Source organism: Emydura macquarii, unplaced genomic scaffold (genome assembly GCF_026122565.2).
Source record: "Emydura macquarii macquarii isolate MOO-44397 ecotype Brisbane River unplaced genomic scaffold, CSIRO-AGI_Emac_v2 contig_1230, whole genome shotgun sequence".
NCBI lineage: Eukaryota > Metazoa > Chordata > Testudines > Chelidae > Emydura > Emydura macquarii.
The window spans coordinates 436,269-453,382 of NW_027131367.1; the positions used below are offsets into that span (position 1 = coordinate 436,269).

Consider the following 17,114-nt stretch of genomic DNA (forward strand, 5'->3'; position numbering starts at 1 on the left):
ATGCAAACCTAAGGCAACACTTCCCATACAACAGCTATGCAATGTGAACTCTGCCCCCTTTGATCTCTGCCCTCAAGGACATCACAGTAACTTATCTATGCCAACCAACAGCAAGTATTTCCCAGACCAAAGGTGCTGCACAGAGCACAGTGAGGGTCTATTCGACTGTATGAATAGGAATGCAGGGTACAGAGAAAATGGCACATTTGGTTAGGAAGGGGTAATTGCATTTCCTAGCTTGCCAACAGTTGAGTTCTGGGAATTAAACTCACCCATTCTGAAAGGCCACAAGAGGCACACAGTAGTGCTGAGCTCCTGCAATCTTACCTCCTCATTATCAACACTGTTTACACATGAATGTCTCTTGGTTTTTGAGAAAGTGAGGAGGCACGATTCAGGAGCAACTATAGGTGGAACAAAGTGCTGTGGGGAATCTTCAAGGGCACTTTTCAGGTACCAACTGGAGGCATCACTAGGAAGTAAAGGGTGCCTATCAGGGCACATCAGAAGCATGTCTGACACTAAATGAACTCGGGGACAGTAAGTGATAACTTACTTTATGTGGATAACTAGCCACAATTTTAGGCTGGACCCATAAGAGCTCAGGTGTATAAACTATAAATATAAAAATGAGGCAGGAGATTGGAATTCAGAGTCATTGAGGTTGCAGATCAGCAGCACAGTCTAAACCACCAGCTGAGTTGGTGGACAGGTTGCTCACATTTCTCATTCACTGAGCTCTTTCTTGCGGAGCCCAAATTGAGCCACTGCCTGAGCTCTGAGATGAGCTGAATGCTATTTCCCCAATCTCAGCTACCCCCCGGTCTCAGAATTATGTGCCCATGTCATGCAACAAGCATGTTCATTTTCGGCTCCCTACCCCAGTTACAGCCTGGATTCAGGCATGGGGCTGCATCTTGGGAACAACCTGACCAAATAACCTCAGATTTGCACCATTATCTCTACCCTGGTTCCTCTACTGACAAAGCAATTTTGAGGCTGGTCAGGTTCTGCATGTGCATTTTAGAGCACTATATTAATTAAAAGTAAGACATCTGAGCAGGAAGGGGGACTTTGCCTCACGATCCTCTTGACCAAAACGTTCCCAAGTTTGCACCACAAAGCCATTTGCAAAGACAAGCTGCCTATGCTTATGCACTCTGGAATGTTTTGAAAAACAACAGCTCATTCTGGGTGGTGCTGAATCTCAGGCATACCCCCAAATAAAAATGACCCCAAATTTCCTCACAAACTGTACCCCAGAGCCCTCAACTGCCTGGCTTGAAATTCAAGCAAATCTGAACGTACCTATAAAATTTACAACATTTCTGAAGAAAGAACTTGAACCTGACATGCTTAACAGACTTCTGGTTCTTATCAGCCTGGTGCACCACTTTATGAAACCAGAGTGAAATTCTAATATCTTTTGAATTATTGCATTGGCAGCTTACTGTTGGTGGTATTTATTAGCTGAGATCTGGGGAAATCTACTGATGTCAGTTTCATGTAGCTCGTCTTTTTTTTATTCTAACTGTTGGCCAAAAAAGGGTTCTAAGAATCAGCAAATTTTAAAAGAAGGTCTTTTCTGAGACCTTCTGTCTTCCAGGAATCCCTTGACCAAATGATCCCAAATTTGCACCTCTAACTAGGGCCCTCAAGGGTATGTCTACAGAGCCCTGAATCAAGCCTCCCAGCCCAGACTTAGGTTAGCAGGGCTCACGCTAGCATTCTGAAAATAACTGTGTAGACAGTATTTCAAAGTTGAAGCTCAGGTTCAAACCCACCCCCCTCCCAAGCCGCAACTTCAAAGCGCTGTCTACACATCTATTTTAGTGTGCTAGAGTGAGCCCCTCTAGCCCAAGTCTGTTAAGCCAGGTTGGGAAGCTCAATTCTGTGGGCTGTGTAGACATTCCCCAAGTGGCATGCCAATTTTCAGGCCAATCTGAATATGCATGCAGATTTTAAAGCGCTTTGAAAAAGCAGTTCTAAGCAGAAGGCCCTGGTCAACCCTAACTATGATGTTACATGGGGTGCTCCATATCATCAGAGGAATGATTTAAAGGAAGATTATGACTCACTTAACACTGAACTCAGAGCATTCATTCACCAGGGAGGCAGAGGGTTTACATTAACTGAATATTTGTTACAAAATAGGATTATGAGTTCAGAAATTTTCCTACACAAGTCCCCAACTGTTAAAAGAATCTGTTCAGGGACTGTAATCCCCTGTATCTGTAATCAGTTCCATATTCCTTCCTTCCCTTTGGATATGCCCTAGGTATGGAGCTCTGGGGTCCATCACATCCTAGCTGGGGGTTTATAGATTGATTTTTACTTTCTGTCACCTCTCGAGATTGATTTATTTCAGCTGGTAACAGAAGGCAGCAATTCCATCATCAAAATTATAGGGATTTGCTTATTGGCTGTGGGCTGAATCCGACTCCCACTGAAGTCCATGGGAGTCATTTCACTGACTTTAATGGGAGCTGGATCAGGCCCTGTGTCCATATGAGACAAACAAATGTAGGGACAAGTTGGAACTTGCACGCTTGTTTAGTTACTAGCAATCAATGTAATGTCAGATTAGAGCACATGCACTAGGGCAGGATGAAATGTTGTTTCAGCTCTCATTATCATAGGACCCCCAGCATAGGAATGCACATCCATCTTAAAAGCAGGCAGCTACTTTTTTTTTTTTTTTGGAGGGGAAGGGCAGGGAATCAAGTAGCTTTGGGGTAACTGGCTGAAATGTACTTAATAGGTATGACAAGACATGAAATAATTTTAAATCATTTCCCAATGTGGGCACTGTGCGCCTTCCAGTCAGTTTATCTACCTTAGATTTTTCTATGATGCTCATCATCATAGCACAGAGCTCTTCAATCTGTGGGGCACGCCCCCTTAGGGTGGCACAGAGGAACGTTCGGGGGACGGACAGACGGGACAGCCAGGCCCAAGCTCACCCCAGTGAGGACAGGGGAGGGACTATCGCCCAGTCCCACTCTGCCCAGAGCTCTGCTCCAGGCCCAGACCCCAGCAGTCCCAACACCACTCCCCAGTGGTTGAAGAGCTTGGCCCCTGGCTTGCCACAGCACCCAGACGTGGCACCCGCTCCCCAGCTACAGGAAGGTGCGGGGGACACAGAGGCCACAAGTTTGCGAACCATTGCCATAGCATCAAAACACATCACATGTTCTGTCCTGGACAGGTGCCAAACACCCTGTTTAGACCAAGTGATTAGCAACAAGATTAAAACCTGAGATCTCTCAAACCACAAAGGACAGGAGAGTATTTTATAACACTAGAGTGCTAGGATGCCTAGGCACACAGAGCCCAAACCACAGATCAGACCAAATCCTTTTCCCAAGAAGCCAGCACAATCTATAAAGCACCAGTGCAGTATGTTCAGAGTGACAAGAGCGAGAGAAGCTAGAGATGGAGGAACTTCAACTGCTAATAAAAAGAAAACTTGCCTCTCACTCTGCAGCTGGGCCAAGCGTTTTCGCACATCGTCCACTGTGACTTCAAAGAACTCATCAGGAAGGTCCTGTGGGCCAGCAGACAGTGGGTCTTGCAGGTCTGGATGGCACACGACTGGCTCTCGCTCCAAAAGCTGCAGAGCAGAGAGGGAGCGCAGGTTAGACTTGAATGCTATGCCCCAGCTAAAGCCAAAGCATAGCACAAAGAATCAGGCTCAGCATTTGCAAAGTAAGGTCCATTCACATGATGCATCTCTCACCTAGGAGAGACCTGGCTGAAGGAATCTCTTCACGTACATAATACAAAGACCTGACATTGTACTGCAGCTCCAGCTAACCATTCCCCTGCTATAAGCACCAGGGAGCTGCTCCTGTCCAAGTGTTTGTCCACACACCCAGATCTTCCCAGTGATAGAGCACAGCTGTCTTCTCCCCCGCTCCTCGGGGCAATGCTAGCTACCTGGCAGATGTCCTGCTACAAAGGCTACAAGCACCTGGAAGCCATGCCTATTCTGGTATTACCCCCCGCCCCCATACCTTCACTGCATTTTTCAAACTTTTTTTGGGGGGTGGGGGGAGGTAATTTTGTCCCTCCCCCCATGGTTCTCATCACACCCCTCTTCTGCATCACAGCCTGTCTTCCTCTTCCCCTCCCGGGCTCCATTTCCCATTTTTTGTTACCTTCACCAATCTACAGTTCACATCAGCTCTAGCTGTTCTCTTCCTGTCTCCGTCCTGATCTCCCCCCGTTTCCAGAACCCACATCCACATCCTCCCCTCTGCTTCCTCCTGGTCACCTCTGCTGATATTTGCCCTCGCCCTGGCCCTGGCCCTCCCTCCATCCCCACCTGCCACCATTCCGAACCTCGGAGCCATCCCTCGTTCCCCTCTCCCTCCTTCCTCTTGCTGTCTCTGGAACACCCAGTCCATACCTGAAAAGATCACAGCCCACCTTTTCACATCTTGCTCCTTGCAGCTCCTGGCCCTCACAGAGACCTGGGTCCCTTCATCTGACACAGCCTTTGCAGCAGCCCTCTTTTAGGGAGGCCTTTCCTTCTCTCTGGATCAGACTGGCATAGGAGCATTGGGCTTCTCTTACATTCCTGCCACTTCCAGCCCCTCCCATTTTCCTCTTCCCTTGTTCTCCTCTTTTGAGCTGCACTGCATCTGACTTATCTCCTTTTCCTCAATATTGCCATCATCTACTAGCCATCCAACTCCTTCCCAGTAGCTTCTCACTCTGATTTTGGCTGCTGGCGCTCTCTCTTCCTCTCCTCAACCTCATACATCAATCCTCAGTGACTTCTGCTTCCATGATGACCATCTGACCCCTTAGCTGCTCATGTCCATGCCCTCATCTGATCATTCAACCCACAACCCTGGTTCAACTCTCCAACTCACCAAAAAGGCCATTCACTTGATTTGGTCTTCACCAAGCACTGATCTCTCTGGTGCTGAATTCCCCCTTTCCGAACATCATCAGGTCTCTTTCAGCATCACCCCCCATCCCCGCCCCTCCCCCCACACACACATACAGTCAATAGGTCTTGCTGTGACATCCAGTCCAGCAGCAATGACGACATCTCATCTGCTTTTGACCCTTTCTTCCACTGAAATGGTTGCTGATTTTCCTCATGCTTCACTCTCCTTCTGCCCTGCTTTCCCCAAACTCTGGTTCACCCCCAATATCTGCTTTCTCTCCTCCTGCTCTCACTGTGGAGCATCTTTGGTAGAAATCACATGACCGGGCTGACTTCCTCCACTATACATTTGTTCTCTCTTCCTGCAGTTCTGCTATCTGCTAAAGAACTCTATTTTCCCAATTTAACTGAATCCTATACCTGCAATTCCAACCGCCTTTTTAACACCTCTGACTCATTCCTCAAACCCTCTCCTCTTCCTTCCTCCACTTCTCCCTCTGCACAGGATCGCCAAGAGAAAATTCACAAAATCAGACAGAGATCCCCTCCCCTCCCCTCCCCCAACTCTCTGCTCCTTCTCCCATCAGAGATGCAAGTTTCTCCACTGCTACCTCCACTAATTTCTCCATTTGCCCCAATGACCCCATCCCAAAACATTTTCTCATGCCCATTCTCATCCCCTCCTTTACTCTCGCTCTCCTCTGATTCTTTCCCCTCACACTATAAACATGCTCTAATCTCCCCATCTTTATAAAATAAACACCCTTCAACCCATTTGCCTCTCCAACTACTGCCCCATCTTCCCTCTCCCTTTCATCTCTAAATTCACTGAACATGCTGTTTACAATCACTGTCTGGAATTCCACTCCTCCAATTCCACTTTAGATCCTTTCCAATCCAGTTTCCACCCCTTCCACTCCACTGAAACTGCTCTCACTGAATAACCTCCTCTTAGACAAAGCTCAGAACCACTCTACTCCATCCTCATCGCGAAGTCAGAGTTGACTGTGCTCATCTCCTTGAACCCTTGGCTTCTGTGACCCTAGGAAATGAGGGAGGCAGGCAGACATTGGGCTGAAAAGTGAAGCACCTTTCACCACCTCTGAAGTGGAACCAACATCCCTGATCCTTTCCACTTTATGACTAAGTAGGTGATGGCCATTTTCTCCCTGTGCCCCAAGTAAAGGCACCGCCAGCATGTGGATTTGTACCGCTCCAGGACCCAGAGATGTGATGTGCACCAGCCAACCAGATTATTCAGTTTTGGAACAATTCTAACTTTTAAAACCCAGACATTCTCAGGTAGATGAGAATTTGCATGAAACAGAAGAGGAGAAAGAGCTGCAAGCCCCAGAGATGCGATGCAGGTCAGTGGGAGAACACACACTTTGCCTTCCTCTGCAGCCTGGGGCACAGGTCACTTCCTGGTAGATTCTCTGTACCTTGAAGTCCTTAAGCCATTATTTGAGGACTTCAATAACTTAGTCATAGATTAGGGGTCTATTACAGGAGTGGGTGGGTGAGGTTCTGTGGCCTGCATTGTGCGGGAGGTCAGACTATGTGATCATAATCGTCCTTCTGACCTTAAAGTCTATGAGTCTATGGGTAATGTGCAGCTTTGGAACTAGGAGCCTTTGACAGCCAGCTGTCTGCCTGACATGGCTCAAGACATGAGGATTTAGGATATTCCTATTTATGTAAACCTCGTGGCCCTCCTCTCTCTGACAGACAGACCCATATAACCCCCAGCCAACCTCCACCAGACACTCCTGTACATGACCTCCCTTGCCTCCTGTCCCAGCCATTCTCCCTTCCCCCATGCAATGGCCCCCTGGGAAAAGAAAGAATCTCTATCAGTTGTAGAGACAACGCAAATTACAAGGCAAGGTTTGCTCTATTTGTGGGCACAAAAGGGTAATTTGAGAAATTAAAAGAGCAAGGTTGCGTGGGTGGGACCTTGGTTACTTTTAGAAAGTGAAGCAGAGTCAGCTCTAACTAAAGGGCGAAGGAACCTGATTGCAGCTTCCCTGAGTTGGGGGAAGAGGAGTGTCCAGAGCTGCAGCATTTCCTGGACTGGGAGCACAAGGCATGCTCCCGAGCTGCCCTCTTGGAAAGAGCTTCCTGCACATCAGTCTTCCAGTGCTAGCTGTTTGGAGTCAGATAACAGCACAGGTCTCCTTCAAACCAGGCAGAGGATGCTACCTCTCCTGCCTCACTCTGGGCTCCCCATGAACAGAACACTGCCATCCTCCCAAACAGATTAGATTAGTTAGATTTGATTTCACTGCAACGATCAACTCCAAGCACACTTACAGCCTTGTCAAATAGCTCTGTACCCCCCCACCCCCCGGGAAAACTTTGGGGGGAACATATGGGCCCTGCAACATGCGCTGAAGGGTACCTCATTGAGAACACCTTGCCAGCAGTCCCTCATTTAATGTAACTGAGGCTAAGTCAAGCACCTAATCACAAATGTTGGCAGAATCCCACAAGGAGAGAGATAGGCAGGACCCAAACCATTTAGGATTTTGTAGATTAAAGCCTTCAGCCAATAGATATCATACAGCATAAGTGTAACATGCATCTATAGAGATACTCCACTTCATAGGAAGGCAACTACATTCTTGCCCCCCCTGCTCATCCTCTTTCCTGTTTTGTGTTTAGTTGCTTTGGGCTACAGTCTGCTGTAAGTGTCACACAGGCACTGGATTCCAGACACCTCCATTCAGGCAGTAGGAGGCTAAGGTCCTTCTTCCCCAATGTCATTCTCGGTCAGTTAGTCAGAATTACAGATACGTTATGCAACAAAACCTGTATCTTCCAAGTGGTAAATTCTCTTATCTCTGTGCCCATCTGTTCGAACACTGCCTCAATACCTGCCACACCACTAGTCCATCTGCAAGTTATGCATCTGCAGTGATATGAAATATTCCCACCCTAACCTTTATAATTCTTTTTGACAGCACTGAATGCTGAATATCTGAAAAATTCCTAACACACAAACAGAGACAAGCCACTGAGTTAGTGACTGAAATAGTGTAACATTTCTCTCTATAGAATATTCAACTCATGCTACAGGTAAGAAATTCCAACGTGTCCAAGGGGGCTGCAAAAAAACATGCCAACAGAACAAGAATTCCCACCCACTTGACCTTTAAGCCAGACCCCAATAGGAGACAGACAGCTCTCAGCTTTAGAGAGAATTGCAGTGGATGGATTCGTAGGGAGGCAGGAGCCTCTACCCTTGCAGAGCTCCTGCCATCTAATCTATACAGTTGCACTACAGGTTCCAATGAGAGAAACGTGAGAGCAGCACATCTTGCACACACAGGACTGCCACTGAGGTGGCCATTTTGCAAGAGATGATACAGCCTGAAGAGAGACTGCTACTAAATAATACCTCTTCAGCTAAGTAGCTTACTATCAGTGGGATCATCTGTGCTTCCTCCCATCCTCATCACTATCCACCCACACAAACAGTATCTTGGGTTGGAGGGGCCAACCGGTTTCTGTCACTTCACCCAGTCTCTGCTTTACCCAATGGAGAGCAGTTGCCATTTGCTGCTTCTTGTCCCATTGACATTCATTCCCAATATTCCATGGGCCTTTCCCAATCCAGCTGCTCCTATCTTAGGTTTGGGCCAGGAATTATCTCAATGGGTAACTAATCACCTTAAGTATAAGCAGAGTCTGAGAGCCACCTCCCAACCCCCCTTGTCAGCAGGGTCAACCAACAAGGGGACGCCATAAACAAGTCCTCTTTAGGAGGTCCAAAAGCCTGTGTTCTAAGAGCACCTGCTATGGATGAAGTCTCCCCAGAAGACTCATACCCCTTAGCTTCTCAGAGCCAGAAGCAGCTGTGTTCTGACAGGCAATGAAGGGGCTCACAGGGCAACAAGCTAAGGCTGCTCATAAAGAGGAGACTGTCAGCTCCATCCTAATCCCACCATGTATACCCAATCCTGCTGTTCTTTTCCCACCTCCACTCTCAGTTTGGTCCAGATTTCTCTGAACAGGAAGTCATGGCAAAGGAAAACAATCTTCAATAACAGTCGTTGGCTGACACCAGGAAGCTTCTATCTCCAGTTAGGCCTGGTCTACATTGGACTGTTTTGTCAACCAAAGTCAGCTTTTTTCAACAAAACAGTACTGGTGTATACATTGCAATCTCTCACGCATACCCACCCCCGCCAACAAAACTGCCCTGTTTTTCCGACAAAATAAAGCCACTTCATCAAGAGGCTTAGAGCTTTTTTCGCACAACTTAAATTGGCAAGATACTGCGATTGGTTATGTCAAGGTACACAGCCTCCGGAAGTGTCCCACAATGCCCATCCTGACTGCTCTTGCCAAGAGTTTGAACTCTGCTGCTCTGTAGCCACCCACCACTCCCCCTTTAAAGTCCCTGGAATTTTTTTAATTCCATTTCCTGCGTGGATGGCATGGAGAGCTCACATTTCTTCTTCCCAGCTAAGCATGGCAGCTCCATGCACCAAACGCTCCCACTTGGAGCGCACCAGAGCTTCTGGATCTCATTAGCATTTGGCGAGAGTTGGCCATGGAATCCCAACTCCACTCCAGCTGAAGGAACTTTGATACCTACGACTCAGTTTCTCATGCCATGGCAGAGAAGGGTTATGAACAGGACATGCTGCAGTGCTGAGCGAAAAATCAAGGAGCTGCAGCAGAGCCACCAAAAGGCCAGGGAGGCAAACAGTCACTCTGGTGCAGAGCCAAAGAGCTGCCACTTCTATAAGGGGCTTAAGGCCGTCCTCAGTGGCGACCACACCTCCATCCCCAAACACACCCACGCTTACTCTGCAGCGCTGGGGCAACAGACACCAGACTCAACCCTGACGAAGTTGACAACGAGGTGGAGTTGGATGAGGAACCCCAAAATCAGGGACTGGGTCACTTGGTACCGTGGAAAGTCAGGATCTCTTTGCGACCCCAGAGGGTTCCAGCCAGTCCCAGCCCTGCAGATCTGGCGTGCAGGATGCAGGAGAGGAGAGCTCTGGCAAGGGTTTTTCAGAGCTGATGTTGCTTATTTATAGGAGGCGTGGGTGTCCTTTGCTAAGTGACAGAAGTAGTTGAAGGGACAGAAATACACAAAAGTAGCTGTGTTTCTATGTGCTTCCCATTCCCTTGCACAACTAGTCAGCACGGCTGAGAAGCAAGTTAATGCATGCCGAGATTTCAGGGGTATCCTCCGGTGAGATCGCTAGGAAACTTTCCTGGAGGAACTCACCAATCCTCTGCCTCAGATTCTTCAGCAGAGTGGCTTTGTTTCTTCCCCCGTTGTAGGAAACTTTCACGCGCCAATGACCAATCACTTATGCAGGGACCAAAGAGCCACACAGCTGAGCAGCACAGGGACCCGGTTTGAAACTGCTGCATGAAGAAGATGCAACCTAGCATCCCTGTTTACTCTCAGGAGCAAGATATTGGCTTCTATGGCCCCCGCCTGTGGAATTTTGCATCTCTATGTACCTGCATTTATGCCCCAAGCAACCACCTATCCAAAACCTCTTCCCCAGTATGCTGGCCCACCCCCCACTCCTGGCATAACTCACCACACCCAGGCTGATCATGGAGCTGTGCTCTTCCTAGGAGACAGTAAGAAAGAGGTATTTTAACAGTAATGCATCTATAGCGTTAGGGCACTCACAATAATGCTTTTGTTGTTTATTGTGATTCTAAAGATGTGGCCTTCACAGCAAGCTCTCCCTCCTCCCCCCCACACACCCACCTGCGGAGCGCCTCCAGCTGATAAGGAAACTACCTCAGAGAAGCAAAGAGGAGATGTTCCAAGAACTCCTCCAGTCCTCTGAGGCAGCAAAAAGAGAAAAAAGGGCAAGGAGACAATCTGTGTTCAAAAGTCAGAAAATGGACAGACAGGAAAGGAGGGAGAACCATGACCAAGTGCTAGCAAGTCACGAGCACATGATCAAGACCATGGAGGAGCAGATGGAACTGCTAAAGACAATCGCTATGCTGCAAACAGAGTTCATGCGTGCTCGTCTTACCTTGCAGCCACTATAGAACTGCTTTCCATGCACTCCCTAAACTCCCGCCACATTTCTACCAAACTCTCAGCCCATCTTATTACCCCTTTCACTCCACCCCTTCAGACAGCTATGAGAGCAACAGCTGGACTTACACTCACTCCCCCTCACTGCTTTCTCCCCTGCAGCCCAGTGTTTTGTTTGTGTTGTCAACTTTTTTTGTTTAATAAAGACAAGCCATGAGACCAATAAGCGTTCTTTATTTCTGAGTTGCACACGGTACTTTCACCTATCATTGATACACAGCTCAAGCTAAATAGCAGTCATAGCATGGCACAGCGCTGTTCACAAAAACCCCTTATTGGGTCTCATTCTCAAAATGGGCCCTCAATGCCTCCCTGATCCAAATGGCCACCTGTTTTGCCCCCGTAATACTCCTAACATCTGGCTGTTCATATTCACATACAAGGCAATCTGCCACTGCAGTCCACCCAGGGGGGAACTTTTAACTCTTAGCTTCACATAAATTATGGCGCACACAGCAGGTGATGATAACCATGGGAATATTTTCAATGGTCATTTGGCACCTGCTCAGCCTGTTATTGAAACGCTCCTTGATGCTATCTAGATTGCCCATATAAGGTTTCATGAGCTATGGCAGTAAAGGGTAGGCTGGATCTCCCAGGATCACTTTGGGCATGTCAACATCCCCCACTGGAATCTTTTGACCTGGAAAGAAAGTCCCTGCTTGTAGCTTCCTGAATAGGCCAGTGTTCCTGAAGATGCGTGCGTCATACACCTTCTCTGACCAACCCGCATTTATGTCAGTGAAATGCCCATGGTGATCCATAAGCACCTGCAGTACCATACAGAAGTACCCCTTTTTACTGATGTACTCTGCTGCAACATGGTCCAGGGCCAAAACTGGGATACACATGCCATCTATCGTCCCATCAGAGTTAGGGAATCCCATTGCCACAAAGCTATTCACTATTTCACGAACATTTCCCAGAGCCAAAGTCCTTTGTAGCAGAATGCGATTAATGGCTTTGCACACTTCCGAGAACACAGCTCCAACCGTGGACTTCCCGACACCAAACTGATTAGCAACTGACCGGTAGCAGTCTAGAGTTGCCAGCTTCCACACGGCGAGCACCATGCACTTCTCCACCAAAAAGGAAGTTCTCATTCACGTGTCTTTACACCACAAGGCAGGACCAAGCTCCACACAGAGTTCTATGAAAGTGGTTTTGCGCATTCAAAGGTTCTGAAGCCACTGCTCGTCATCCAGACCTGCATAACGATGCAATCCCACCACTCAGTGCTTGTTTCACGCGCCCCAAAGCAGCAGTGTACCATGTGCAGATGCTGAATGCAAACAGTAACCCGGTGCTGTTTGTTTGCATGGCACACAGCATTTCAGGCACTTCGGATTCCTGTTCCGATTGGGAGCTCATGATATACTGCACGACCAGCTGCAATGTGTCCAGAACACTGACAACAACAGTGGAGAGCAGTGCAGGATCCATCCTTTCAGATGGAGATGGTGAGTGCTCAGGAAACTGGAGGCCATTGAAAAATGTCACAAAACACAGTCAGGAATGCAAGGAACGACAGGACGGAAATCACTGCATCATGGAATGTTGAGCCTGCACCCGTGATGCACTGCGATCCTCTCCACTTTCCCACAACTCCTAGAGGCACAAGGTGGGGAGCTGCACAGTGGGATAGCTGCCCACAGTGCACTGCTCTCACTGTTGAGCACCAAGTGTGGACGCACATAATGAGAGGTGTAGACGGGCGCAAGCGCTGTAACTATAGCGCTTTTTGATCACCTCCGTAACTTGCATCGACCAAACTTTCTAGTGTAGACAAGGCCTTAGATAATTAAGGGAAAGGGCACATTGTACCTTTCTCCTTCTGGAAAGCTCAGAGAAAAATCATTGTAAATCAGGGAAATGAAAAACCTCAGGACACCAGTTCTTGTTCATGGTCTCCATATTTGCTGCCCAAAGTGGAGCTCTCAGGCACCTCTGATCAGTAGGCTGGAGCCATCTATCAGGCCTGCAACGTGTCTACACTACTCCAACCCATACGAGATACCCCAGTGTAAGCAATAATGCCTGTCTGAGGTCATCACTTCAGCTCTGAAAAAGGGAGCAGTGTGGGGAGGACTTTAAAAATCTTCTTCTAACTTCAAAGCAAAGTGGTAGGCAGATCCAGCTCCTCTCCCCACTGCAATGTGCTCTGATCTCCAGGGGAATTTGGAGTAAAGCTACCTTCTAATAATTAATGTTTTGACATCAAAGCTAGCATGCGGCTGGTCTGTAAACCATCCTTAGCCCAGAAATGAAGGGACACCCGGCACAGATTTTATCCAGTCTCTTCCTTTATATCCAAAAACCACACACAGGCAGAGCATTAATGGGAAGATTCTTTTACTAAAATGGACCTTTGATGTTTAAAAATAATTTGTTTGGGGCTTTTTCCTTGGGTCTGAAAAGGGACACAAAGCAGATGCCATGTGGCCAGCCCTGCTCTATGTTGCTGCTGGGAGTAAGGAGGGCAGAGAAGGGCAGGAGTGGAGGCGGAAGCTCAGCATAATCAATCAGCAGCAAAGGCACCCAAGATCAAAGGGCATGAAAGCAACAGTCAAAGTCACACTCTGTTAAACATGAAGGCAGAAACTTCCAACAGAACCTGCTCCCAAGGCAGCTCTCACAAACTGGGAGTGGGGCTGGCTCTAGAAGCAACTAACTGGGTAGAACCGAGCTATAATTCTGGTGGAGATCAGACTTGGGGAGACTGGAGCATAAAACGGAGTCCTCCACTGTGTGTGGTCAGAGACCTCCTATACTCTCACTCAGCTCTCCATGCCCGTTGTCAGTACACCAGGCTGCAGAACAGCTACAGGCAACAAATGAAAGAAGTTAGGTTTGGCCCCACACCGGCACATGGAGGTGAAGAGAGATAACAGAGCTGGTGAAGGGTGACACCAGGCTCTCTGATTCTTCAGCCATATCCTTACAGAAGAAGGGGAGAGCCCATTCTCCACTCCTGATTCCCATGCAGGGGGAACAGCAGCCAGAGGGATCAACAAACTCAGTCAGGGCAGGCAGCAGGCACATTGTCCAGCTATTCAGGCTCAAACCACTCTCTCTGAGGGGGTCAGACTCCAAAGATTAGAAGGAACCAGCCAGTCTGGAGCATACATGAATACTCATAATTTAATTGGAAAAACACCTGTCTGCTACACTGTCAGCAGCTCAGAAATCCTTCCAGGGTCTGGCTTCTGTTTCTAGCCAGTGAAATTCCCTCAAGGATGGGGAGCAGGCACAAGGAAACTGCCAAATGGAAGATCATGCACGCACTATGCCCTGCTGAGCTCCGATGAAGCCAGGCTCTCTCTGAACCTCACCAGATATTCTTCTTGCTACTTCTAAGACTTAATTTGTTTAATTTCTTTGCTGGGTCAGGTCTGAGGTCAAAGGTAAAACTCAAACTTCAAGGATTCCATAGCAGGAGGCATTCAAAAGAAAAGAGCAGAGAAGGTGGTTCTATGAAGGGTAAAAAGAGCCAGCCCTGGTGCTTGGGAAATAACCCGAGAGCCTACCCTCAGATTCTGGAAGGTGGATCCAGCAACAGAAGGGGAAGTCTATCCAATTGTGAACTCCATTTTGTCTTGTAAACTCCATTTTCTATTAGGACCTCCATTTTGGATTATGTGCTGAACATATCTAACTTTGCCTCAGGCAAGGTTTTTGAATTGCATTCCAGCTAGCCACTCTCAGAGGGAAGGTGTTTGACATTGACAGAATGCACCACTGTATTCACACCCTACACACTGTTGTAATAATCTTAGTACAAAATATGCCTTGTAAAGTATCATTTGAAAACTAATTATTTGCTGTTCAATGATATCATGGTGAAATGTATATAGCCACTGTATGTGTAAAGTTTTGAAATCCCCCTGTATGTGTTAAAGGCACATGTTCAAACTCATGTAGCCCCCAAATAGGTAGAACTGGTCAAGCACGCTTGTCTTAAGCAAACGGATGTGTGTTTACCTCAATCTGCATATAAGTGGTAAACAGAGTCCTCAGACAGTGAGTGGGTGAAAAAAGAAGAAAACAAACCTGCATTTCAGCATATACACGTGAAAAAAAAAACAAACATGAAGCCTCCTTCCACCAGACTCCGTTTCCTTGCTCTCAGCTGGAAAGGACCTTATCTAGGGATCACTCTCAGGAAAATACATTTCAAAGGAAGACTGAACTATAAAAGTAGGGGCAAAAACACCAAGTTCTCTCTCCCTCTCCATCTCTCTTTTTTCACCTACGAAGACAAAAGAAACAGCCGTTGGGCCTTGACCTGAATCCTACTGAAAACCTGTGGTAAGAATTTCACCTTGAACCAAGTTTAGTTTGTTAACTGTAGTACTAATAAGCGTGTTATCTTTATTTTTCTTGTAACCATTTATGACTTTAATGCCTTAGTACTTCTACCCACGTAAAAAAAAATTAAATAAACTTGTCTTATTCTTTAATCAAAACTAATCCAGTGTTGTAAACTGTGTGGGTAATTCCATGTAAGGTGGCAAGGTGTTGTACTTTGCTCCCTTAGAAGATAAACATACATAATATATCTGGCCTGTCCTGGAGAGGACTGGACAGTGCAGAACACAGGTTTTGGAGGGAAATCTGAAACTACGTATGTGCTGGAGTTAATTTGCATATAGTTATCAAAGCTCCTGGAAGCCAGAGTGTGGCTGGTGTTTTCTGACAGGCTGCTGGGTTCAGAGCTATGGCTTTACACAGACACACTGAGTGCGACCTACATGTTGGCAGGATGATTGTGAGTGACCCAATTTGGAAGATAAAACAGCAAAACATTGTAAGGCACATGAGATTGCAAGGCTGGGGTGACAGGCCTTCACTTGTGGACTGCACCCCGAAATGTCAGACACCTCATTGAAGGATCATTGCTGAGAAGTCATCAGCTTTGGTCTCTCAACTGCTGGCCCAACCCATAAAACAATAGATTTTCTACACAGGAGCACCTGCATTGCCAGCAGATCTGAGGTTTGTCTGTCAATATAGGCATATGGCTAAAGGGAAAAAGACTGTATGGGGGGAGGCACTTTTCTGAGTGAGAGGGCCAAACAGTGCTACATGCAAGCAGGACTGGGTGCAAAGAGAAGACAGAAGGGATTCTGGCTTTTCTGAAACGCTGAGAAGCCTCGGAATCACAGAAGGGGTGAGATCAGACTTGGGGAGGAGGCATCTCAGACTTGTTATTTTTCCAAGGTCTAACTCTCTAGTTCCTTTTAAGAGTAAAGTGACTGTGATTAATAGATTTCTTTGCTAAGCCTGTGTTCCTTGCTTTCTTGCCACATTATTCCCAAAGCTGTTAAACCAGAAGCCAGAGTACCAACCAGTAGGTGGAAATCTGGGAGAGCATATGTAAACAACTAAGCATCTTGGAGGAAACGGGGATCCAAGGCACTGGTTTTGAGGAGTAAGGCAGCTGGATTGGCGAGTCCCATGTGCCATGTCCCAAGGAAGGCTCAGACAAGAGGTTTGATCCAGGGGAGTCCTCCCTAAAATCCCTGAACTAGAAACAGCAACTACTCAGACCCAGTTGGGTTAGAAGTACATGCAACCCAGGGTTTAGGTCCACTCACAATAGATTAGTATCCACACAGAGAGGCACTCTGTCAGGCTGTGACAGATTTGAGAAGGCCATCCATTTTCCCAGGACACTATCCCAGTCTATTTCAAGTGGACCTCAAGCTTCAAGTGGTGGCATCTTTCCAGCTGCAACGCTCCTGCTAAGTCTAAAGGAGCCCAAGAACTCCCTACACCTTACCACAGGGGAACATTTCTAATCAGGGGCATGCACAAGGAGCAAGCAGGGGCAGGGGCCTGCCCCCTAGTAATTGTCAGGGGCACAGAACTCCTGTGGGGCCAAGGCAGCAGGGGAAGGAAGAGCATGCTCCTGCTGAAGCGGGAGGGGGGATGGCACAGAATGTGCCTCTCCAAAAGGGATCAAAGTTAAATTTCTGTGCATACCCATTTCTAATCATGCAGAAGGAAATGGAGCCTCCACAAGTAACAAGCGTATTCAGGGGGAGAAAGAACAAGTCTGGCCAGTCAAATCCTATCTTTCCTTTGGCAAAACTATAGAGTGAGTAGCGGCAGGAAAGAACT

The 17,114-nt window shown here is 47.4% G+C and overlaps 1 protein-coding gene across 2 annotated transcripts in view; it reads right to left on the reverse strand.

The window, feature by feature from the left end:
• Positions 1 to 17,114, reverse strand: part of ASPSCR1 (ASPSCR1 tether for SLC2A4, UBX domain containing) — an 82,357-nt gene that overhangs the window by 30,327 nt on the left and 34,916 nt on the right. For both annotated transcript variants that reach the window (XM_067547125.1, XM_067547124.1), the window contains exon 8: positions 3,474 to 3,613. In XM_067547125.1, coding sequence (XP_067403226.1) covers positions 3,474 to 3,613 — 140 coding nt within the window. The remainder of the gene's footprint in view (positions 1 to 3,473; positions 3,614 to 17,114) is intronic.